The sequence below is a fragment of the Geotrypetes seraphini genome, chromosome 3 (assembly GCF_902459505.1).
Source record: "Geotrypetes seraphini chromosome 3, aGeoSer1.1, whole genome shotgun sequence".
Taxonomy (NCBI): Eukaryota; Metazoa; Chordata; class Amphibia; order Gymnophiona; family Dermophiidae; genus Geotrypetes; species Geotrypetes seraphini.
This window is the reverse complement of record NC_047086.1, coordinates 397,371,254-397,395,443: the sequence shown is the minus strand read 5'-3', so window position 1 is coordinate 397,395,443 and position 24,190 is coordinate 397,371,254. Positions and strand designations below refer to the sequence as shown.

General features: G+C 45.4%; 1 protein-coding gene across 1 annotated transcript in view; it reads right to left on the bottom strand.

The window, feature by feature from the left end:
- KCNK17 (potassium two pore domain channel subfamily K member 17) overlaps positions 1-23,408 on the bottom strand; it is a 41,550-nt gene extending 18,142 nt beyond the window's left edge. Inside the window, exon 1 of the mRNA XM_033938378.1 lies at positions 23,136-23,408. Coding sequence (XP_033794269.1) covers positions 23,136-23,342 — 207 coding nt within the window. The 5' untranslated portion in view covers positions 23,343-23,408. The remainder of the gene's footprint in view (positions 1-23,135) is intronic.
- Positions 23,409-24,190: the final 782 nt, after the last annotated feature.

The window sequence follows — 24,190 nt, the reverse complement described above, 5'->3', positions numbered from 1 at the left end:
ACTGCTGGGAGGGGAGGAAGGGAAGAGAGTTACTGCTGGACAGGAGGAGGAGGGAAGGGAGAAGGAAAAAAGGAAGGAAACAGCTGGCAGGGAGATTAGAGGAGGGGAAGGGGAGAGACAGGCATGAGAAAGTAGAGAGATTGATGATGGGAAGGGGTCAGCAGAAAAATAAGCAGAGAGGGACAACGATGGTAGGATGGTGTAGGAGAGATAAAAATGAAGAGAGCAGTGAAGCTGGAATGAATCATGTAAAAAGGAGAGAGGGGGCGCAGGCTGGATGGAAAGGGGAGAGGGGCATAGAAAGAAGACAGATACCATATGGAAGGGGGAGAGGACAGACAGTGGATGGAAGGGGCAGATGCTGGATTGAAGAGACAGAGAGGGCAGACGCTGGAAGGAAGAGAGTGAAAAGAAGATTGAAAGCAGAAACCAGAGACGACAAAAGGTAGAAAAAAATAATTTTATTTCTATTTTGTGATTAGAATATATCAGATTTGAAATATATATCTTGCTAGAGCTGGTGTTAGACATAACTGGGGACTGCAAAGCCCAGGCAGTGCTTCTGTAGCTTCCAGTTGTCTTAGGGCGCTCTCTGACCAGGGGGCAGTTGCCCTAGTTGTACTCCCCTAAAACTATTCCTGTCATGTGTGACTGCAGTATTCTGTTAGCATGATATTTCTGTGTAGCATTCTGTAATAATTTGGCTTGTTCAGTTTTCTTGATAGTAGAGGGGATATATGTGAAGGGGAGGGGAGATGAGTTTTGTTGACCCTTGCCCTGTATTATTTGTATTTATAAAATGACAATTGTACAGAATATTGTTTCTTTTTATACTTTAATAAAATACGTTCAATATAAAATCATAACTGAGGCTTGCGCGGATGGGATCAGATGATTTGCGGAGACTGAGCTTGCGGAGATGGGGGCGGAAACGAGGTTTTTAAATTTTAGTCCTAGTAGTTTGCCGGCCCACAAAATAATTATTTTATTTCTGCCGGTCCACGGGTATAAAAAGGTTGAAAAACACTGGCCTAGAGCCCATGGAAGTAGATTATTTAGCTCCAGATCAGGGACCTGAAAAGGAATCCTGTACAGAAGGCCTGGAACCAAAGCTTAGCAGCGATTAGATGGCAACATCGATCCATAGAACACACCTCTTACTGGGAAAAGAGAACAATTCCTACACAGAAACTACAGGACATGCTCACAAAATACCTCACCTTGGTCACATATGCAAAATATGAATCAATGGTCACATGGTCAAAATAGAAGCATGCAAATAAAAACTGAACTGGAAACTCCAAGAAGTCGCCCTGCAGTACAACACTGGAAAAACAGAAACCAAAATACATTTCCTCCTGTAAAAGGGAAAGGATTTGATACACTGGGACCGGTGCTATTTAACTTATTTATAAATGATCTGGAACTTAGAACGATGAATGAGCTGATTAAATTTGCAGATGACACTAAACCAGTGGTTTCAAACTCACGGCCCGCCAGGTACTATTTGAGGCCTTCGGTATATTTATCATAATCACAAAAGTAAAATAAAACCGTTTCTTGATCATACGTCTCTTTAGCTATAAATGACAATATTATTATTAAGACTTAGCCAAAAGGAAAGATTAAGAAACTATAAAGAGTTTTATCTCATGCAAAATTGTCATTTCTTTAATAAGACATTAACTATTTTTTCTGAGGCTCTCCAAGTACCGACAAATCCAAAATGTGACCCTGCAAAGGGTTTGAGTTGGAGACCACTGGATTAACTGTATCCATGACATCCTTTTTGTCTTTGGGAAGCAGAGCTGAGATTGTGATGTCATAATGCCTCATTCCACCAATAAGAGCCAGCGTCATCAGTGATGTCACAATGGCTTGATTGTCCTGTTCTATCCTCTGACCTCCAACCCAGCCAGCAGATTAACTCTTTCCCTTAACTCAGTGATCTCAAACTCGCGGCCCGCCAGGTACTATTTGAGGCCCTCGGTATGTTTATCATAATCACAAAAGTAAAAGGAAAGATTTATAAACTATAGAGTTTTACCTCATGCAAAATTGTCATTTCTTTAATAAGACATTAACTCTTTTTTCTGTGGCCCTCCAAGTACCTAGAAATCCTGCAAAGGGTTTGAGTTTGAGACCACTGCACTAAACTGTTCAAAGTTGTTAAAACGCATGCGGATTGTGAAAAATTACAGGCGGATTTTAGGAAACTGGGCGTCCAAATGGCAGATGAAATTTAATGTGGACAAATGCAAAGTGATACACATTGGGAAGAATAACTTGAATCACAGTTACTGGATGCTAGGGTCCACCTTGGGGGTTAGCGCCCAAGAAAAGGATCTGGGTATAATTGTAGACAGTACGATGAAACCTTCCACCCAATGTGTGGCGGCAGCCAAAAAAAGCAAACAGGATGCTGGGACGGTTAACAAGACTAAGAATGTCATAATGCCCCTCTATCGCTCCATGGTGCGACCTTATCTGGAGTATTGCGTTCAGTTCTAGTCTCCTTATCTCAAGAAAGATATAGTGGCACTAGAAAAGGTTCAAAGAAGAGCGACCAAGATCTTAATGGGGATGGAACTCCTCTCGTATGAGGAAAGACTAAAACGATTAGGGCTTTTCAGCTTGGTAAAGAGATGGCTGAGGGGAGATAGGATTGTAGTCTACAGAATCCTGAGTGGAGTAGAACTGGTACAAGTGGATTGATTTTTCTCTCTGTCAAAAATGACAAAGACTAGGGGACACTCGATGAGGTTACAGGGAAATATTTTTAAAACCAATTGGAAGAAATTTTTTTCATTCAGAGAATAGTTCAGCTCTAGAACGCGTTGCCAGAGGTTGTAGTAAGAGCGGATAGCGTAGCTGGTTTTAAGGAAGGTTTGGACAAGTTCCTGGAGGAAAAGTCCATAGTCTGTTATTGAGAAAGACATGGGGAAGCCTCTGCTTGCCCTGTATTGGCAGAATGGAATGTTGCTACTCTTTGGGATTCTGGAATCTTTTGTTACTCTTTAGGATTCCGGAATCTTGCTATTCTTTAGGATTCTGAATGGAATGTTGCTACTCTTTGGGTTTTGGCCAGGTATTAGTGACCTGGATTGGTCTCCGTGAGAACGAGCTACTGGGCTTGATGGACCTTTGGTCTGACCCAGTAAGGCCATTCTTATGTTCTTATGCCTTTCTGTAGTTACAATCAAAGCAGTTTAAATATTATAAACAGGTATTTAATTTTGCACCTGGGACAATGAAAGATTAAATGACTCGCCCAACGTGACAAGAGGTGCAGTGAGAACTGAACCCAGCAACCCTGGTTCTCAGGCCACTGCAGTAACCATTATGTCTACTCCTCCCTGTACTGTACGCAATACAAAGATATCATTGAAATGACCAAAGCCGGCATATTCAAATCACTAAACCTACATTACTTTTACATCGAAACAGCTCAGTCTCTGAAGTCCGTCTCTGCCCCATTTACAGGGTCTGTGCTACACACTTCCACATTTTTCCTGTGGGCTTGCGGGGAATTCAAGGAAAACACTGCTTCTTCCAATTGGAAGGCAGAGGCATGAGTAGAGACATGCTCTATACTAATAATAGCACTAATAGACATACGCAGCACTGTTCATCAAAACACAGAAGAGACAGTCCCTGCTCTAAAGAGCTTACAGTCTAGTCAAGACAGACAAACTGGACAAGAAGGTGCATCAATAGACAGTGATCAGGTGGGGGAATTACAGAGGGAATGATAAGACAGATATTGGGGCTTAGCGGGTGGTTTGGAGTTTGGAATTTAAAGCAGCTTCCAAGAAGTGGGCTTTGGATCTGGATTTGAAGACTGCCAGAGACGGAGTTTGACGTATCAGTCAGGCAGTTTGATCCAGGCATATTGTGCAGAAAGACAAAAGGGATGGAGTCTGGAGTTGGCTGTAGAGGAGAAGGGTACAGAGAAGAGAGACTTGTCTGATGAGCGGAGTGTCCGGGGGGGTGGGGGGGGGGGGGGTGAGTGGGTGTGTGGGGAGAGATGAGAGATACTGAGGAGCTGCGGAGCAAATATCCTTGTAGGTCAGTAAGAGGAATTCGAACTGTATATGAAAACGGATAGGGAGCCAATGAAGCGACTTGAGGAGACGGGTAATGTGGGCATAATGATATTGTCGGAATATATGGCGTGTAACAGAGTTCTGACCAGCTTGAAGGGGAGAGAGATGGTATCGCGGAAGGTCCTTGAGAAGCAGGTTGCAGTGTGGTCCAGGCGATGAGGGGATGGATGAGAGTCTTCGTGGAGACGCAAGGAAGTACTTCTTCACAGAGAGAGTGATCGAGCATTGGAACAAGCTTCCAGTGCAGGTGGTCGAGGCACGCAGCATCCCAGACTTCAAGAACAAATGGGATACCCATGTGGGATCCCTACGGGGTCATGCCAAGGGATAGGGTCACTAGGACTTGAATGAGCGGGTCAGTAGAGTGACAGTATAATTACAATTATACTTAAGGGGTCAGAAGACTTAAGAGGGTGGGTAAATAGTGTGGGCAGACTTGATGGGCTATATGGCCCTTATCTGCCGTCATCTTTCTATGTTTCTATGTTTCTAGTCTTGGCAGTGCATTCAGAAAGGAAGGGTCTGATTTTTAGCAATATTGTAGAGAAAGAAGTGACAGGTTTTGGCAGTCTGTTGGCTATGTGAAGAGAAGGAGAGAGATGAGTCAAAGAGAGTTGTGAGCCGACAAGACAGAGAGGACGAGGGTGTTGTTCACAGAAATAGAGAACAGGGGAAGAGGAGAAACAGGTTTAGGTGGAAAGAAGAGTTCAGCCTTGGCCATGTTTAATTTAAGATGGCAGCAAGCCATCCAGGTAGCGATGACAGACAAGGTGGTTGAAACCTGGCACTGAACGTCTGTCGAGATTTCAGGTATAGAGAGATAGATCTACGAGTCATCGGCATAAGAGGTGATACTGAAAGCCATGGGAGAAGATTAGACCACCAAGGAAAAAGCATGGATGGAAAAAAGTGGTCCCAGGACAGAGCCCTGAGGTACACCGACCGACAGCGGGATGATGGTAGAGGAGGATTCATCACAGAAGATAGGAAGAAAACCATGCGATAACAGAGCCCTGAAATCCAAGCGAGGACAACGTATCGATGAGCAGATGGTGATTTACGCATCAAAAGCTGCGGATAGATCAAGAAAGATGAGGATGGAGTCTGTTCAATATTTGGCAGACAGAGAGAGGATCTAATGTACAAAAGCTGGTGGCTACCCCAGAGAGGAGCAAGAAAAGCAAGAAGCTAGATTACTTATACCTGATGTTTAAATTAACTGCCTTTTGGCGTGACTGCGTTTACCAACTATGTGAACCATATGGAAAGTTAAGAAATATTGCCTGTAAGTGGTGTTAATTGGCGCTGTTCTATAAACCAACCGGTCAATATTCAGCGCAGAAATGGCTGCCGGCTGGTTAACTGGCATCTTGGCAGCCAACTGGGCAATTTCAGTGGCATTTAATTGGTTATCACCATTGAAAACGCCTGGTTAGCATAGGAAAAATAAGCCAGCAAAGTTAGGGGCGTGACACGTTTAATGTCTCCAACTTAGCGGGCAAATAAGGCCACATAAAAAGAAGGCCTCTCTTGGGCCCCTTTGCCACAGCCGGTTAAGTCTGAATATCGTCTCAACCGGCCATGTGCTACTGCTAACCCGGGCTGAAAGTCCAAGATATTGAACGCCGGCCACTGGAAACGGCCCGGCACTGAATTAAGCCACATGAATTGAAATTTTGGATCTTGATTCTAAGATGCCATCAAATGGAAGTGGTACCTACTTTCCACAGACATTAAAGCCAGGGAAAAAGTGCGTCTTAGAAATGAGGAAATACGGTATATATTACGGCCCCTGGTTCTACCAACCATGAAGAGAGAGATCGCTAGTGATCCTGCCAAATTGTAATGGAGCTCTCTTTCAAGTGGGGTATCAGTCGCAGGAGACCTTCAAGTTTCATTAAAATTTTGTATAATCGCCTATCAATGAATTTCTAGGCGAATTACAAGTATCTATAAAATACAGGTAAAAACAATACAAATATATCGATTACAGAACAAGTACAGTATAATCTCGTTATAGCGGACTTCAAGGGACCTGGAAAAACGGTCCGTTATATCCAGAGTCCGTTATATCCAGAGTTGCATTTTTAAAAAACTTTATTTAGGTCAACTTGAAACAACGATCAGTCAATGAACAACAGTCACTGCACAACCGTATCAGCAATATCAAGAACAAAACTCAGCAAAACATTGGTATGGGCCGAAACGATTGCAAAACCAGAACACTAAAAGATGTTCTAAAGCAGGGGTGTCCAACTTTATGGCTTCCCTGGGCCGCACTGGCCCAAAAAATGTTTCTGGGGTCACACAAATGCGCAAACGCTGCAGCAAGACAGAGGAGGGAGCTGGCAAGACGGTAAACACCCGGGGGCAACAGAGGAAAACACTGCATCGCCCTCAACTGGGGCCACACAAAATACTTCACGGGGTCGCATGCGGCCCTCGGGCCGCAGGTTGGACACCCCTGTTCTAAAGCATTATGTCATACTGTACTGGAAAGAAAAATACTCTGTCATTTTCTTCTGGGCTGCATTTTGATACTATATCACCAGCACACCACGCGTCTTGTAGGCGGAGCCTGCATGTCCGTTATAGCCGAAGAAAACTACAGCTAAAAGCGGCTCTGGGGACCAAATTGGTTGTCCATTATATCCGAAAGTCCGTTATATGCGAGTCCGCTGTATGCGATGACTTTCTGTATGTTTATAATGGCGCACGGCCGGGACCAGCGGACCTCGTCCGCTATAGGCGAGGTTCCGTTATAAGCAAGTCCGTTATAACGAGATTCCACTGTACATGAATTGACATTCCCTGGAGGGAAAACGTCAGGTTGACTGGCCGTGGTGTCTGGAGGGCAGAGTACCGGGTGAAGTGCTCGATGAAACACCCAGATCATTTCGGCAGCTAAGTTTATCCGTTTCTTGGATTTTTTTTGTGGAAGCTGCTGAGGCCTTTTGTTTTTGCACAGATCCTGGTCACCCAATTTGGTTGTTTTTTATTTGGGCGTGCCTTTGTATATGGGTGGTTCCTCTGAGGGCTGCTACGGTGCTGGCTTTCTCATCTATCAGTATCACCACACGTGGGCAAGTATTTTCAAACCCTTGAGCGTTTCCAACAAAGTGGAGTTTTTGGCCAGATGAAGCTGAACTGAGGCTTTTTCTCCACTTTTTTTTGTTTTGGAGTGCTCGGGGTGTGTATGTGTGAGTCCGTGCGTGTGGGGGTGAGGCGTGCGGCCTTGCAGTGTTTCTGAGATCTCTTGTGTTACCATTTGGGACATAGCTGTTAGCAGGTGTGGTTGTAAGTGTCCTTATCCTTAGTATTACTGTAGTCCAGGGGTGTCAAAGACCCTCCTCGAGGGCCGCAATCCAGTCAGGTTTTCAGGATTTCCCCAGTGAATATGCATAAGATCTATTAGCATACAATGAAAGCAGTGCATGCAAATAGCTCTCATGCATATTCATTGGGGAAATCCTGAAAAACCGACTGGATTCTGGCCCTCGAGGAGGGACTTTGACACCCCTGTCTATCGTTAACCCCAAACTACTAAGAAATCCTGCATCTCCAGTTCCACACGCACAGAAACACCCCAAAAAGATACAGAGCAGAATTAGGACGCTTCCCCATACTACATGAGAAAATGGAACAGATGATAGCGTCAATTTCCATAACATCTCAACTGTCAGGCCCCAAACCCTGGGGGGGCTGAAATTTAATACACACCTAGCAAACCTGCCCTCTAAAACCAACAGCACCTCCTAGTAAAAAAACAGAAGCAGCTTAACTGCTACTGATCCCTGCACAGAAACGACAATACCTGGCCTGACCTCGGTCACACGTGCAAAGCACACAGACCCTCGGCAAACACAGAAGCTGTGAGCACAGATTAGAAATGTCTACAAAGGGGCAGGCAAAAACCCAAACCAGAAACCTTGAGAAGCAAGATGCTGTGTACTGGAGAAAGAGAAATGCACTGCAAAATACAAAGATATCGGATTCACGTTAACTCCCAAAAGTGACCGAGAAAAATCAAGACTTCCCACGGAAGAACAAGCTGAAAGACTGCGTAAAATCCTTGGGGGGGGGGGGGAAGAGGAGAGAAACCAGCAAAATATACTGGGGTCGAAATTCAGCTGGCGCCAATGGAACGTTTACTTGCAATACAAAACGGTCATTTTAATAGATTTAAAGATGTGTGGAGGCCAATAATAAATTATTATAATGATTAATGTTAATTTATTATTCTTTTTCCTTATATGATAATTGAAAGAATGGGGGGATGGGGGATGGGTGGGTTATGATAATTTAATATATATGTGCATAATTTAATTGCTTAATATACATAGGAATTATATTATTCATGTATAGTTATGAGATGGGGGTGGGATATAATCTTTTAGGTATATATTGTTATGGAATTATCAAGTGATAATGTAATATGTTGTGTTCATATTTTAATGTACACTTGATGTATATGTTAAAATGAATAAAGATTTTTGAAAAAAAAACCACGGAAATTCAATACCAGGCCATATCTGGGCACTGGCACTGAATTTCGAAGGTTTGCGGAGCTAGCTAACGCATACCTGGTTAAGTGGAACCTATTCAGACATTTATATGGTCCTCTTTATGCGGTTCATAGACAGTAACGCGGAAGACAAAGGCGCACGCCGACAACTGAGCGCAAGATGGAGGTGCGCGCCGAAGAAAAAGACTGTTTTTAGGGGCTGCGACGGGGGTTTTTGTTGGGGAGCCCCCCCCCACTTTACTTAATACATATCGCGGCGGTGTTGTGGGGGGTTTGGGGGGTTGTAACCCCCCACATTTTAGTGAAAACGTAACTTTTTCCCTAAAAACGTTTTCCCTAAAAACTTTTTCCCTAAACTTTTTCCCTAAAAACTTTTTCCCTCACAACGCGGTGCGATCTGTATTAAGTAAAGTGGGGGGGTTCCCCCCACACACCCCCGTCGTAGCCCCTAAAAACAATCTTTTTCTTCAGCGCGCACCTCCGTGCTGCGCTCAGTTGTCTGCTCGCGCCTTTGTCCTGGCGCGCTTTTGACCTGACACCCTGGTTGCTTAAGATTTGAATATAACTGGCCAAGGGCTGACTCCGCCTCCCCCAGAACTGGGTTACCAGATGCCCTGGAAAAACCAGACAGGCCCTCTTTTTTTTTTTTTTTTTAGAGGACTGTCCAGATGCATGGATGGATTTCCAAATCCTGGTACAGTGGTTCTTAACCTTGTTGGAGGTACTGAACCCCACCAGCTTCATATGCGTGTTCACCGAACCCTTCTTTATTCCCTTAGTTTTGCCGGAACTAGACTAGAATTACTCAACTTGGCATTGCAAATCATGCAATTAGGACGCTGACTCCCATCACGTTCCATTATAGATATGAATCCATATTGTACATATTCGTCCGACCACTTTCGTATTTTGCTTGACATAGTTAGTAAGGGATTAAAATATTAAGATAGGTATCACACGACGTACCATCACAACAGTTACAATTCGACTACTGTGCGCATCAAATCCCCTGCAGCACAGATAGGCCAAGCGATGTTGCGTGATCACCTGCAGCCAATTATGGACAAGCGGGGCGTATCATCACGAATCATAAGCGCTTCGGTCACGTTCAATCATCTATCAGTTAAATCACAAATTTTGATCAGGAATTGATTGATGTATATAAGGCGTTAGTTACAGATTGATAGATCAAGAAACCGAATACACGATCAGTCTTGATCAAAATCACTGAATAACTGATAGATGATTGAACGTGACCGAAGCGCTATATGAGTCGGAGGTGTGTTTTGACCTCCACCGAACCCGCGAGACTGACTTACCGAACCCCTGGGGTTCGGTCGAACCCAGGTTAAGAACCACTGCCCTGGTAGTTTGTCTGGGGTTCCCCGAGCTTGGGGCTGCATCCGGAGGGCCTCTGAGCACGCACGGATGCAACGCGGTAGTGTGTGACTTCATCGCATTGTGTCTGTGCACGCTCGGAGGCTCTCCGGACACGGCTCCGAGCTCGGGAAAGGAGATGAGGGGGCGGGGCTAGGGTGGGATGGGGGCGGGGCCACACGTCCTCTTTAATACATGAAAAGAAATCTGGCAACCCTTCCCCAGAATGCCCCCCAAATTGGGGTTATAAGATTTTCACGAAGAAAAATCCGGACCCATGGCCCTGCCCCCGGGGCCCATCCAGTTTCGCCCCGTTCTGCACCCCCCCCGGCCCTTGTCCCCAGACGGCGTTGCATCCGCACATGCCTCTTCCCGCCGCGATTTTGATGGGATGCTTTTCAAAACCCGGACTAAGTGTCCGGTTTTGAAAAGCCATCCGGACCCCTGGACATGTCTGAGGAAATCCGGACGTTTGGAAACCCTACCCCAAAATGACCTGTTCAAGTTTCAAGTTTCAAGTTTAATAATAATTTGATTAATCGCTTAATCTAAATTCTAAGCGATGTATATGTTAAAAAAATTACAAAGTAAGGGGGATAATACAATAATAATACAATAAATAAAAAAACAAACAAAAAAAACAAACAAACTAAGACTAACAAGACTATTGACAAATTTGACAAAACTAGGAACATAAGGGAGGAGATGGGTAAGAATTACAATTTGTATAAAAGTTGAAGAAACAAATAAGGAGGATACATAAGGAAAGGGAAGATAAAAAAAAAATTACTTCAATAAAATTGTAGAAAGAAAGATAAAATTAGTTCAAAGACTAAATGATTAGTTTATAAAGGCATCTTTAAAGAGAAAACTCTTCAGTTTACCTTTAAATTTTTCTATATTGGGTTCTTCCCTTAAATGGCTAGGGAGAGAATTCCAAGTTTGGGGGGCCGTAACTGAAAAGATCAACTGTCGTCTAGTATTAATAATTTTAAGGGAAGGAATCGTTAGCAAATGCTGTTCAGCAGATCTTAATGTTCTATTGGAGGTGTAAGGAATTAATAACTTGTAGATAAAAGCCGGAGTTTTAGAAAGAAGAGATTTAAATGTAAGCAGACATAGTTTATATGTTACCCGATGGGCAACTGGAAGCCAGTGGGCTTTCTTAAGAAGGGGTGTTCAACAGCAAACTGAAAACTGGCTGTCTTGGAGTGGCGCTAGCTGAAACAAGTGATCTAACCAGTCAGGAGCACTTTCTGGCTAGTTAAATTGCTTTGACTATTGACCCCGTCGCATTCTGTCACCAGGCAAGAAACGTGATCTGAGAAAAGGGCAAAGCAGGCCCGAAGCCTTCCTCTCTGTGCCCTGTAATTTGACTTCTATGGAATGAAATCTGTTGAGAACGCTTCAGATAACAAAGCCACAGAAAGGTTGACAGAAATAAGAACAGAAACACACACAATTCTTCCTCTCCAGATATTGAACCTTCCCTTCTCATCCCTCTTCCCTCCCGTATGCAATTTGACAGAAAGGGAAGCGAGTACAAGGCGCATTTGCTAAGCTATGTTATGCTATTTTCTTTCTCAAGGGACCCTCGGCCACAAGAGGGCACCCGCTCAAACTCAGGGGCGGAAAATTTCATGGCGACACCAGAAAGTATTTCTTCACAGAGAGAGTGGTTGATCATTGGAACAAGCTTCCAGTGCAGGTGATCGAGGCAGACAGCGTGCCAGACTTTAAGAAGAAATGGGATACCCATGTGGGATCCCTACGAGGGTCAAGATAAGGAAATTGGGTCATTAGGGCATAGACAGGGGGTGGGTAAGCAGAGTGGGCAGACTTGATGGGCTGTAGCCCTTTTCTGCCGTCATCTTCTACGTTTCTATGTTTCTATTGTAATAGGACTTCCTTATCTACTCTCCCTCCAGCCGAGTTCATTGTCACATACTTTTTCTTACTTCATGCTCACATTTATCTTAAGTGAGTCACCCTTATCTTCTACTTCCTGGTTCTCTATCTTATCTGCCTCTAGGCTCCATCTTTGCTTGTCTCTTTACTGCTTATTAAGATGTTTTTAATGTGTTGTGTTTTATCGTGTAAATCTTTATTAGTTTTTAATTATTAACAGTGCAATACAGTGAATTTAAACATAAACGAATCAAACAAAAGCACTTTAAATATACAAATATTTCAACAACCACCCCCTCCTCCCCTTAACTAATGAAAATAAAACCACATGTATAATTTCAATAAAATAGATATAATGAATAATAATTTATCATGTTTTCCCATCTCCCTCCCTCCCACCCTGGATGTGTAAGGAGGACAGATAAAAAGAAATGAACATGACAACTATTGTGACTCAATGTGTTGTGTTGATACTGAAAGTAACATGCCCGCTTTCATTTCTACGCTTAGGTGAACATTTTAATGATGTAATTATTGCCCAAACCAGGCTAGACTGGTAGTAAATTGCGTTGGGTGAATTTCTTCAAGAAGGAGGTACATAACTACGCAAATATCCGCATGCCCGCAATACAAAAGTGCATATATATTTTGACGTTACCTCAGGAACAGCAACGAAATTTCCTCCACTACCAGGCACTCTGTAAAATAACACAAACACCCTGGGAAAAAACGCATTTGACACATACACACCAGAATCAGATTAGCAACGACGCTGCCTGCGAGAAACCAGCCACGCAAACACTCGAAAGGGTGCCTAGAACACCGATACACCTCCCATTGGGAGCTGCAGCTTCAAAACAGGCAAAAAATGAACTAGACCCTTCCAAGAAGCCAGAGGTATAGAAAGAGAAATACATTTCCCATTGTACGGTGCAAAATACAAAACAAACAGAAAACCAAAAGACTTTCCACAAAATAGGCAGGAAAAACGCTATAATCCTGAGGGAAAGAGGTTAAATGGCACCTTTAGCAGCAAATTACATTCCTCCCGATAGTGGATGCCAGCTGTCTCCAGCGGCGAACCTGGAAATTCAATGGCAGCGCCATATCCCTCGACTGGTGTTGAATTTCCGGGGTTTTGGGGGCTGCCAAGACACAGCCAGTTAAGTTGATCGACCAGAATGTCTTGCAGTTACCTGAAATTAAACATGGCCAAGACCGATCGCTTATCTTTCCTCCTAAGCCCACCTCTCCCCTTCCTCCGTTCACTATTTCAATGGTTAGCGCTCTCGTCCTTCCTGTCTCATCAGCTTGCAATCTTGGGATTTACCTTCGACTCTCTTTCCTACTCTTCGTATATCCAGCAGAGAACCAAAGCATGTCAAATCTTTCTCTACAACATCGCTAAAATCCGGCCTTTCCTTTCTGAGCATGCCATCAAGACCCTCATCCATGCTCTCATCACCTCTCACCTAGACTACTGCAACGTGCTCCTTGTAGGTCTTCCGTTAAGCCATCTATCTCCCCTTCTGCACGCCTCGTACTCCACCAAGGTTGTTATGTTCTTGTTACCCTGCTCCTCAAATCACTTCACTGGCTCCCTTTCTGTTTCCACATACGGTTCAAACTCCTCCTACTGACCTATAAGTATATTCACTCTGCAGCAACTCAGCATCTCTCCGTACACTGCGTCCCAATAACTTTGTTCATTGGATAAGCCTCTCTTGTCAGTACCTTTCTCCTGGACTGCCAACTCACGATTCCATCCCTTCCACCTTGTTGCACCGTGTGGAACAACCTACCTGACTCGGTGTGTCGGGCTCCCTCTCTGGCGATATTCAAATCCAGGTTGAAGGCCCACTTTTTTGAAGCTGCGTTTAAGTCTTAACCCTAACAACCTGTAAACCACCAATATCTGTGTCATTCCCTCTATAGTCCCCTTCTAAATCCCTACCAGAGCGATATGCATAGATTTACCTTTTTGTCCTGTGAGTCCGTCTTAATTAGACTGGAAGTTCCTTCAAGCAGGGAATACTTATGGGGAATTTAGGAAACACCTAAAAACATATTTGTTCCTGAACCACTTCGGCAACTGATTTGTACAATCTTTCCCACTTAACTGATCCCTAGAACCATGATTCACTAATATTAACTTGTCAATTCCACTCAATTTGTAGTATTTTTAATCATTGCAAACCGCATAGAACTTCACGGAAGAGGTCTGCATGGGAACGGGGATCGCGGGAATCCCGCGGGTCCCGTGGGAATCCCCCCTAACCCATGGGACTCCCACGGGGACACCCCTCTGGCCCATGGGACTCCCATGGGGACCCCCCTCTAGCCAACGGGACTCCCACGGGGATGGAAGGCTTTAGAAGCAGGGTTCGCCATATAATATAATGGACACGTCAGCCTTAGTAAAAGAGGGGGTTTATAAGTTAATTACCTGAACAGAAAACAAAAAAGGGTTCCACCAAAGAGATTCCACAAGGAAAACAGCAAAAGAAACTGTGGAATTGATGATCCTGTCAGAAGTAATTGCTGCTTTTTATGGGGACATAGAAACATAGAAAGATGACGGCAGAAAAGGGCTTCAGCCCATCAAGTCTGCCCACTCTACTGACCCACCTCATTAAGTCTGAATGCTAATGACCTAGTTCCTTAACTCGACCCTCGTAGGGATCCCACGTGGATGTCCCATTTATTCTTAAAGTCGAGTACGCTAGTGGCCTTGATCACCTGCACTGGAAGTTTGTTCCAGTGATCCACCACCCTTTCTGTGAAGAAATACTTCCTGGTGTCACCACTAAATTTCCCTCCTCTGAGTTTGAGCGTGTGCCCCCTTGTGACCGAGGGTCCCTTAGGAAAGAATATGTCATTTTCCACCTCGACACGACCTGTGACGTACTTAAATGTCTCAATCATGTCACCCCTTTCCCTGCGCTCCTCTAGAGTATAGAGCTGCAATTTGCCCAGTCTTTCTTCGTATGAGAGACCCTTGAGTCCGGAGACCATCCTAGTGGCCATCCGCTGGACCGACTCAGCTCGAAGCACATCTTTATGGTAATGTGGCCTCCAGAATTGCACACAGTATTCCAGATGAGGTCTCACCATGGTTCTGTAAAGTGGCATTATGACTTCAGGTTTGCGGCTAACGAAGCTTCTATTGATACATCCCATCATTTGCCTTGCCTTGGATGAGGCCTTCTCTACTTGTTTGGCAGCCTTCATGTCTGAACTGATGATTACTCCTAAATCCCGTTCTTCTGAAGTCCTAGCTAGTGTTTCTCCATTCAAGGTGTATGTTCTGCATGGATTTCTGCTGCCGAGATGCATGACCTTACACTTCTTAGCGTTGAAGCCCAGCTGCCATGTCGAGGACCAGTTTTCTAACATGATCAGATCCTGCGTCATACTATCCTTGAGATTGCTTTCGTTTACTGTATTACACAGTTTGGCGTCGTCGGCGAACAGTGCTACTTTACCCTGAAGCCCTCGGGTCAAGTCCCTTATGAATATGTTGAGAAGGGATGGTCCCAGGACTGAGCCCTGCGGCACTCCGCTAGTCACCTCCGATGTCTCAGAGAGGGTGCCGTTGACCACACCCTCTGAAGTCTTCCACTTAGCCAATCATTGACCCATGCAATTAGTTTCTCACCTAACCCCATCGATTTCATCTTGTTTAAAAGTCTACGGTGTGGGACACTGTCAAAAGCTTTGCTAAAATCCAAGTACACTATGTCCAGAGATTCTCCCGAGTCTAGCTTTCCTGTCACCCAATCAAAGAAGCTGATAAGATTGGATTGGCATGACCTGCCCCTAGTGAATCCATGTTGACAGGGATCCCTTAGATTCCCCTCATCCAATATCGTGTCTAATTTACCTTTAAGTAGAGTTTCCATGAGTTTACACACTATTGATGTGAGACTCACTGGTCTGTAATTCGCAGCCTCTGCTCTGCAACCCTTTTTGTGCAGAGGAATGACATTAGCTGTTTTCCAGTCCAGGGGGACTCTTCCCGTACTTAGGGAGAGATTGAAGAGCATGGCAAACGGTTTCGCCAGAACATCGCATAGCTCTCTGAGCACTCTTGGGTGCAAATTGTCCGGTCCCATGGCTTTGTTCACCTTGAGTCTTGACAGTTCTCTGTATACATCATCTGTTGTGAACTCAAAATTCTGAAATGGGTCTTCCATGTTTTGCTTTGTTTCCAGCTGTGGCCCGTGCCCTGGTGCCTTGCAGGTAAAGACTGAACAGAAGTAATCATTCAGTAGTTTGGCTTTATCGGAATCTGTTTCCACATAATTCCCGTCTGGCGTTCTAAGGCGTACTATCCTGTTTGTGTTCTTTTTCCTGTCGCTAATGTACCTGAAGAAGGATTTGTCCCCTTTCTTAATGTTCTTCGCTAGAGTTTCTTCCATTCGGAGCTTGGCCTCCCTGACTGCTGTTTTGACCGCTGCAGACTTTGTCCTGTATTCAATGTTTGCTTTTTTTTCCCCCGTGCGTTTGTATGAGAGAAATGCTCTTTTCTTCTCCTTGACGAGGTACAAGACCTCATCAGTGAACCATTGGGGTTTCTTTTTTCTTTGTTGTTTAGTTGCCGATTTTATGTAGCGGATAGTTGCCTCATGAAGGGTCGATTTCAAGGTTGACCACATAGCTTCCACATTATCAGTTACTTCTTGAACCTGCAGTGTCTGATGGACGAAATCTCCCATGCGTGCGAAGTCAGTGCCCCAGAAATTGAGTACCCTTGTTTTTGTTTGTGATCTAGGGAAGCCTTTCTTAAGGTTAAACCATACCATGTTATGGTCACTGGTGGCTAGCGTTTCTCCCATCGAGACCTCCGAAACGCTTTCCCTGTTCGTAAGTACCAGGTCCAGGATGGCCTGGGCCCTAGTACCATTTGTTTGAGCCGTACTCCCTTCATGGATGTCAATATCCTCCTGCTATCACAAGTTGTCGCCGAGAGTGTGTTCCAGTCTACATCAGGCATGTTGAAGTCTCCTAACAGAACAACGTCCCCCCGTAAGGTGATATTCTCAATGTCTTCAATTAATTCTGCGTCCTTGTCCTCCGATTGTCTTGGAGGTCTGTATACCACACCAAGGTACAGGCATTTTTCTCCGCCTCTGGCCAGGTTTATCCAGATGGATTCCCCAGTATACTTGACATCCGTGATCCTGATTGTCTTGATGTTCTCTTTGATGTAGAGTGCTACCCCTCCTCCTAACTTACCCTCTCTGTCTTGGCGAAGCAGGTTGTATCCTGGTATAGTTATATCCCACCTATGAGAGTCTGTGAACCATGTTTTGGATATTGCTACTACGTCAAGGTCTGCATTAACTATTTCTGTTTCCAGTTCTAGAAATTTATTCCCTAGGCTGCGTGCGTTAACATATATAGCTCTCCACTCTTTATGTTTATTAAGCTCCTGTAGAGAGCCATCCATTTGAGTTAAAGTGTCTCCTAGCGATTCTTTTGCAGTAAGGGTACTTACCTCAGACTTAGAAGCGGAGTTTTGGTTCGCCACATCAGGATTGTTACTTACTGCTCCGGTGTAAAAGTAAAAGTGGGTACCCGCCCCCGACTTACCTAGTTTAAAGCCCTTCGAAGTAGGTGGGCTAGTCGGTGTCCGAAGACGTTCTTACCTCTGTTGGTCAGGTGGAGTCCATCTGATCCCTGTAGTCCCTGTAGTGCCTCTCCATGATTCAGGAATCCGAAGTTCATTTCCCGGCACCATCGTTGTAGCCACTCATTCGTCTTCAGGATACGTTCGTCCCTGTCTCTTCCTCTGCCCCTAACAGGAAGAATTGAAGAGAATACTACCTGTGCTCCTGTCTGCTACAGCCTCTTTCCCAGAGCTCCGAAGTCTCTGGCTATGTCCTCCAGGGTGTTCTTGGCAGTGTCATTCGTTCCGACGTGGATGAGCAGCATGGGGAAGTGGTCCTGGGGCCTGAGAAGTCTATCAAGACAGGTGGTCACATCTCGTATTCTGGCTCCAGGCAGACAGCAGACCTCCCTTGACTGCATATCCGGTCTGCATATTGGTCCCTTGGTGCCCCTCAGCATGGAGTCCCCGATGACTATTACTCTGCGCTTCTTTTCGGACGGACGGGGATGGAGGTAATTCCTTGCGGGGATGGGTGGGGACAGAGAGGATCTTGACGGGGACAGAGAGGATCCTGGCAGGGATGGGCGGAGATGGGTGGGATTTCTGTCCCCGTGCAACTCTTTACTTCACGGTCCTGCTGCTATTATCTTTTGAGTGTTTAATGTACAATGCTGCGTATGTCTGGTAGTGCAATAGAAATATGGTAGTACGTAGTATAAATAGCACTTAACCGGCTATGGGACTGATTTTATGCCGTCTATGTGGTTAACCTAGCTGGTTAAGGGATGGATATGGCACTTAACTGCCAAATGCTGACTCCGCTCCCGGAATGCCAATTTTCAGCCAAGTGCAGCTGAAAATTAGCAGTTAGCTCCAAAGAGACGATTTAACTGGCCACCAAAGTCATTTTGAAGATTGACTCTCTGGCCTCCACTTTGTTTTTGAATCATTCATTCGTGGAGAACACAGGAAGTCACTGAGGTGGGAAAGAGGGTATAGCGTGCCTGAAACTAGCTTTTAACGAAGGCAGTGGTAACCAGAACAGTAACAAACATGTCTGGGACAGGAACAGAGGTTGGCAGGGACTGTGGAGGCAGAGAGTGGCCAGACACACTGTACAGGCCAAGAGTTCCGTATCTGATCACAAAGACCATTCCACTTTCCAGACAGATGGAGGTTTGATTGGGAGTCTACTCTTAAATTAGGCCCATCTCTGCTGACCTTCTGCAGCATGCAGGAAAGTGATATCCCAGAACTGGTCTTGGCCACTTGGGTCCCAGTGGAGATCCGAGTTGGCCACTGTCGAAAGCAGGATGCTGGCCTTGATGGACCTTCGCTCTAACCCAGTATGGCTGTTCTTATGTGAGCCAAGTATAGGACAACCAAGTCATTGTGACATCACTGATGAGGTTGGCTCATAGCCATTATGACATCACAATCACAGCTCTGGAATGTTCCTACTCTTTGGGACCTGGGTTGGCCACTGTTGAAAGCAGGATGCTGGCCTTGATGGACCTTCGCTCTAACCCAGTATGGCTGTTCTTATGTGAGTCAAGTATAGGACAACCAAGTCATTGTGACATCACTAATGAGGTTGGCTCATAGCCATTATGACATCACAATCTCAACTCATCTCAGATCATCCAAAATACCGCAATAAAAATAATTATGAAAAAGAAAAAATTTGATCATGTGACACCACTTTTAAAGGAGAAACACTGGCTACCAGTAATTCATAGAATCACCTATAAGACAGCCTTATTTACTCATAAAATACTCATAAATAAAGCCCCAACATTTCTAGAAAGATATTTAATACCTTATTCCCCATTTAAATCTTTAAGATCAGAGGATAAAGCCCTATTAATAGTTCCTTCTTTAAAAGTGATCTACTCCCGGAGAGACATGAGTTTTTTTGGTTTCGGCCCCCCCAAATCTGGAACTTACTTCCAATTAACCTAAGAGAGGAAAAATTATTGCATAAATGTAAAAGTCTTCTAAAGAGCTGGCTTTTTAAAGATGCTTTTCAATAAACTGGTACTATTATACTTTAGGGTAGGACGTGGAGGTTCACTGAAATATGTGGGTACTTGTTTCCCATCCTTCGTGTATTAAACCTATGCCTGATTTTTTGCAGTTCTATTTTTTTAATATTGTATTTGATACTGCCCTTTTCCCTAATGTATTAATGACTAATAGTATTCTATGTGATGTATGTGGATTTTATTATTTTATCTGATTTGTTATTTATTGTAAATCGCATTGAAATAAAGATTTTGCGATCAAATCAAAGAATCTATTAAACTTGAAACTTGACCTGGGTTGGCCACTGTTGGAAACAGGATACATTCCTTACGTACATTCCTTGGCATTCCAGGCTGCAAATACCAAAATACGCTGTGGATGGAGAGGCATCATTGAAAAAGCAGTGGCCGAGAACCTGTCCCTCCACACCTCAAGAGACATCAGGTTATCTAGCTCCAGGCTGAAGATTTGGGGGCACTCCTGCTTTTCAACATACCTCCGAAAGCAATGCAGGATTCATAGTGCCTGATCCTGCCCACTGAAATCAGTGATGTAAGCCCCATAGTGCACCAGGATGGGGTGGTCAGAAAACCAGGACTGAGCCAAAGTCTCCAGCCTGAAACTGGGTAGCTTGGCGTTGATGCATCTCTCTATACAGCCCTCCCCTCAGAGCCTAAAGGCAAGGCAGCTGTGACCTTTGTAAGAGAATAGAGTCTTCAGAGGGATGTTTACCAGCAGAGACACCTTATCTCAAATTTTAAAAGATAAGATGAATGAAAGTGAAGGAGCCCAGATGAACACTGCAAAGGCCGAGACTGTCACACCTTGCCTCTGATCAGCTCCCAGTGCTCCCGAGAACAGCTTGTGGGCAATTTATTCCCCGATGCTAGGCAGTAGATGGCTTTCAGATTTGTATGAATCCATGGGCATGTTGTGTGCGGTTTCTCTGAGGATCGGACAGGCCAGGATCCCTGGGGTGGTCTCTTCTCATACAGGCACAGAACGGCAGCCAGCACCAGGCGAAGGATGCTTGTGAAGCACCTGCACCAGTAGCATAGCTGGGACTCAGTGGACCCTGGCCGGGAAGACTGAAATGCACCTCCCCCCTCCCCCTGTTACTTACCTGCCTGCTGGGTCCCCCCCAGCTACAGTGTCACAGACGACGCTAAAAACTGCCTCTCTGGTTGGTGGGACCTTTCCTCAGTCACGTCCCACCCACAGGAATAGCATCAGTGAGGCGAGATGTGGCAGAGGATAGGCCCCGTTAGCCAGAGAAGCAGCCTTTAGCGGTGCATCTGTGGAGGACCTGGCGGGCTGGTTTATTATTTCTTGATATACCATTTTACCTAACCCGTGGGCCAAAGCTAGGGTTACCATATTGAAAGCAAATAGAAGTAAAACCCGGATGTCTCAATCCGTCCTCCGTTTTCTGGTGCCATATGGTAACCCTAAAAAGCGGTGCATAGATACTAAATAAAATTTTTGAAAGGAACTCCATATGAAGAGAGGAGAGAACCACTCACACATGTCAAGAACAGACAACGTTAAAATTTTTTTTTTTTTTTTTTTTAAGTTGCCAAGTGCAGGAGGCTGGGAAGTGTCGAACCTTGGTGTGTGGAAGGGAGGGTTTGGCTGCAGCTAGCCCCTACCACTGGGCGGCCCTGCTAGGTCTGCTCCATGGTGGTGGCGATGTGCACCACCGAGTCCATTACTGGGAAGGCAGAGACGAGATGAAGAAATGCAGAAAAGAAAGAGAGAGACACACCACAAATACAGCCGACGCTGGGCTGATGCCCCTCTGGAAGAGAAGCGGTAGATCTGGAGGAAAGCATTCCAACGCCTCCATGTTTCTATTGTCCAATTTCAACTCCTACTGCTATTAGGCTTTAATTTTTGTGTTCTGGATCATAACTTTAGATCCCGGACAAAGATATAAAGTGATAAATTTATAATGTATTATAACATTGTAAGCTTTTATTTTTACCAACTCTGATGTCACAGCCCTAAACAAGGCGGAGATAATTCTCCAATGCTTAGTAAAATTTGGCACCCAAGGCAGTTGCTAAAGAACATCAGAATTGCCGTACTGGGACAGAGCGAAGGTCCATCAAGCCCAGAATCCTGTTTCCAACAGTGGCCAACTCAGGTCCCAAGTACCTGGCAGAAACCCAAAGAGTAGCAACATTCCAGAGCTGAGATTGTGATGTCATAATGCCTCATTCCTCCAATGCCTAAGATCCAACCTCATCAGTGATGTCACAATGGCTTGATTGTTCTATACTTGACTCACATAAGAACATATACGTTGCCTTACTAGGACAGAGCAAAGGTCCATCCAGCCCAGTATGCTGTTTACTGGGTCCAACCCAGATCCCAAGTGCCCAGCTCGATCCCAAGTAGTAAAACAGATTCTATGCGGCTTATCCTAGGAATAAGCAGTGGATATCCCCAAAGCCATCTCAATAGTGGCCTATGGACTTCTGGTTCATAGACAATTGCGCGCAAGACAAGTGTTAACGTGCTGTACGTGCGGGTGTCCTTCGTTCGCCAAGCGGCCTCTAGGGGCGCGCTGAATGCGCTGAATTGTCTTGCGCTCAGTTATGGTTGCGCTAAATTGTCTTGCGCGGAGATATAGTCGCGCGTAATTGTCTTTAGCGCAATCGTCTGTGAGTGCCATTGTCTTAGCGCCGAGTTGTCTGGGCGTTTTTGTCCGCGCGCGATTGTCTTGCGCGCTTTTGACCTGTCACCCTTTTAGGAAACTATCCAAATCTTTTTTAAACCCTGCTAAGCTAACCGATTTCATCACATTTCTCCGGCAACAAATTGCAGAGTTTAATTATAGTGTGAAGAAATATTTTCTCCGGTTTGTTTTAAATCTACTACTTAGTGGCTTCTTCACATGTCCCCCTAGTCCCAGTATTTTGGGAAAAAGTACACAAGCGATTCACATCTACTCTTTCCACTCCATTCAGTATTTTGACAACATACGTTTTCTGGCACAGTCTGCGCCGCGAGGCAATGAGTGGAAAGCCTGAAGGTGCCAGAGAGAAGTACTCAGATGTGTAGGTGAGCTTTGCACAGTGCCAGGAGGAAGCATTTCTCATACAAAAACAAGAGGAAATCACACGGGGCTCATTTTCACTGAGAGGACGGTGGACATCAGGAAGAGACTTCCAGCAGAGGCACGATTTCAGCAAGTATGAGAGAGACTAACTTCATGGCAGGCTGGCTAGAGACCCTGAATTTCCAATGGAGAGCACACACTCCTTGACAGCTGCTAGCAAGCATGCACACAAGCTTTGATTACACATTGCTGCGATATTGACCATCCAAAAGTGCAAATCCAGTCCATGGAACAGCAGAGCACATCTGCCTAACAAGCCACTGCCAGGTATAAACCTTGTTTTTTTAATGCACTTATTCGCATCTGCTCTGTTTCTACCGAGCAAATCTAAAGCTTTGTAGCAAATTCAAAGGCGCCTTCAAAAACGGGGAGATCCACCAGGACACTTGGCACAAATCACTTGCACTTCTAGTCTGAGAGGTTCAAAGTGATTCTCATGCCATGCCTCTGCCTTACCCTGATGAAGGCTTCCAGCTGGGGGGGCTCCATGCCCGACCGGTTCAGCAGCTGGTCCCACTGGTCCCGGGAGATGGGCTGAGCCCGCTCCTCCTCCGTTTCGCTCTCCAGAGCCCAGAAGACGCCGGCCCCGGCCATCAGCAGAGAGACATAGAGCAGTGCCAGGAGGAGAGGGGCTGCCACGGACCGACAAGAGCAGCGGGGCATCCTGGCAAGGGAGGAGGGGGTGGGGGGCACTGAACTTCAAAGTGAGGGAAGGGAGAGCAGAAGGTGCTGAAGCCAGGGAGACAGAGAGGGCTGCAACGAAACTCTTCACTATCAGTGGCGGGGGGGGGGGGGGGAGGGGGAGAGGCACAGAAAACCACGCCCCCCGCTACACCCAGATCACTGATGCCCCTCCCCCTTGCAGTCCGGCTCTTAATATTGTAGAGAAGGCGCTGAAAGTCTTCTCCAACTTCCCCAGGACATCGAGAGGAACCCAACTTCCCTCCCCCAACCCCTCATAGGGGGGCTAAGCCTCCCCAGCCTCAAAGGCAGTTCCCCCACCCAAAAAAACCCCACCCAGGCTGGCATTCACCCAATCCTAGAGAAAAGAACACAGCCTCCTCCCCCCCCTCGGTGAGTGAGTGAGAGAGAGATTTCTGGCTGGCTTTAGTGCTGTCCACACATCTGTTCACATCAGCATTGTCTTAAGAGCTACCAGCCACCCGCGCAAAGAAATAGCGTTTCTTTCCAAGTTAGGAGTCATTTTACACGATAAACTCTAACGCGTGCTTACCGCAGGTCACTTCCGTAGGACACTCTTAGGTAATGCAGATTTTATTTTTTAGTGCTTGGGGGCTAGAGAGTTAGGCATGCCCTGCGATATTTGGTTAGCGCACCTTCAGCAGCCAATCGGCGCAAGAGCCCTTCCTGCCTGGGAAATAGGGGCCGGAAAGGTAAAGAGCTCCTAATCGAATCGGAATTTGTGCATCGCACTTATCCAGCACAGGTTCAGAAGAGTGGATCCATCACATCAATGAGAAAGGATGCAAAGCTGCCAGTAAATAGAGAAT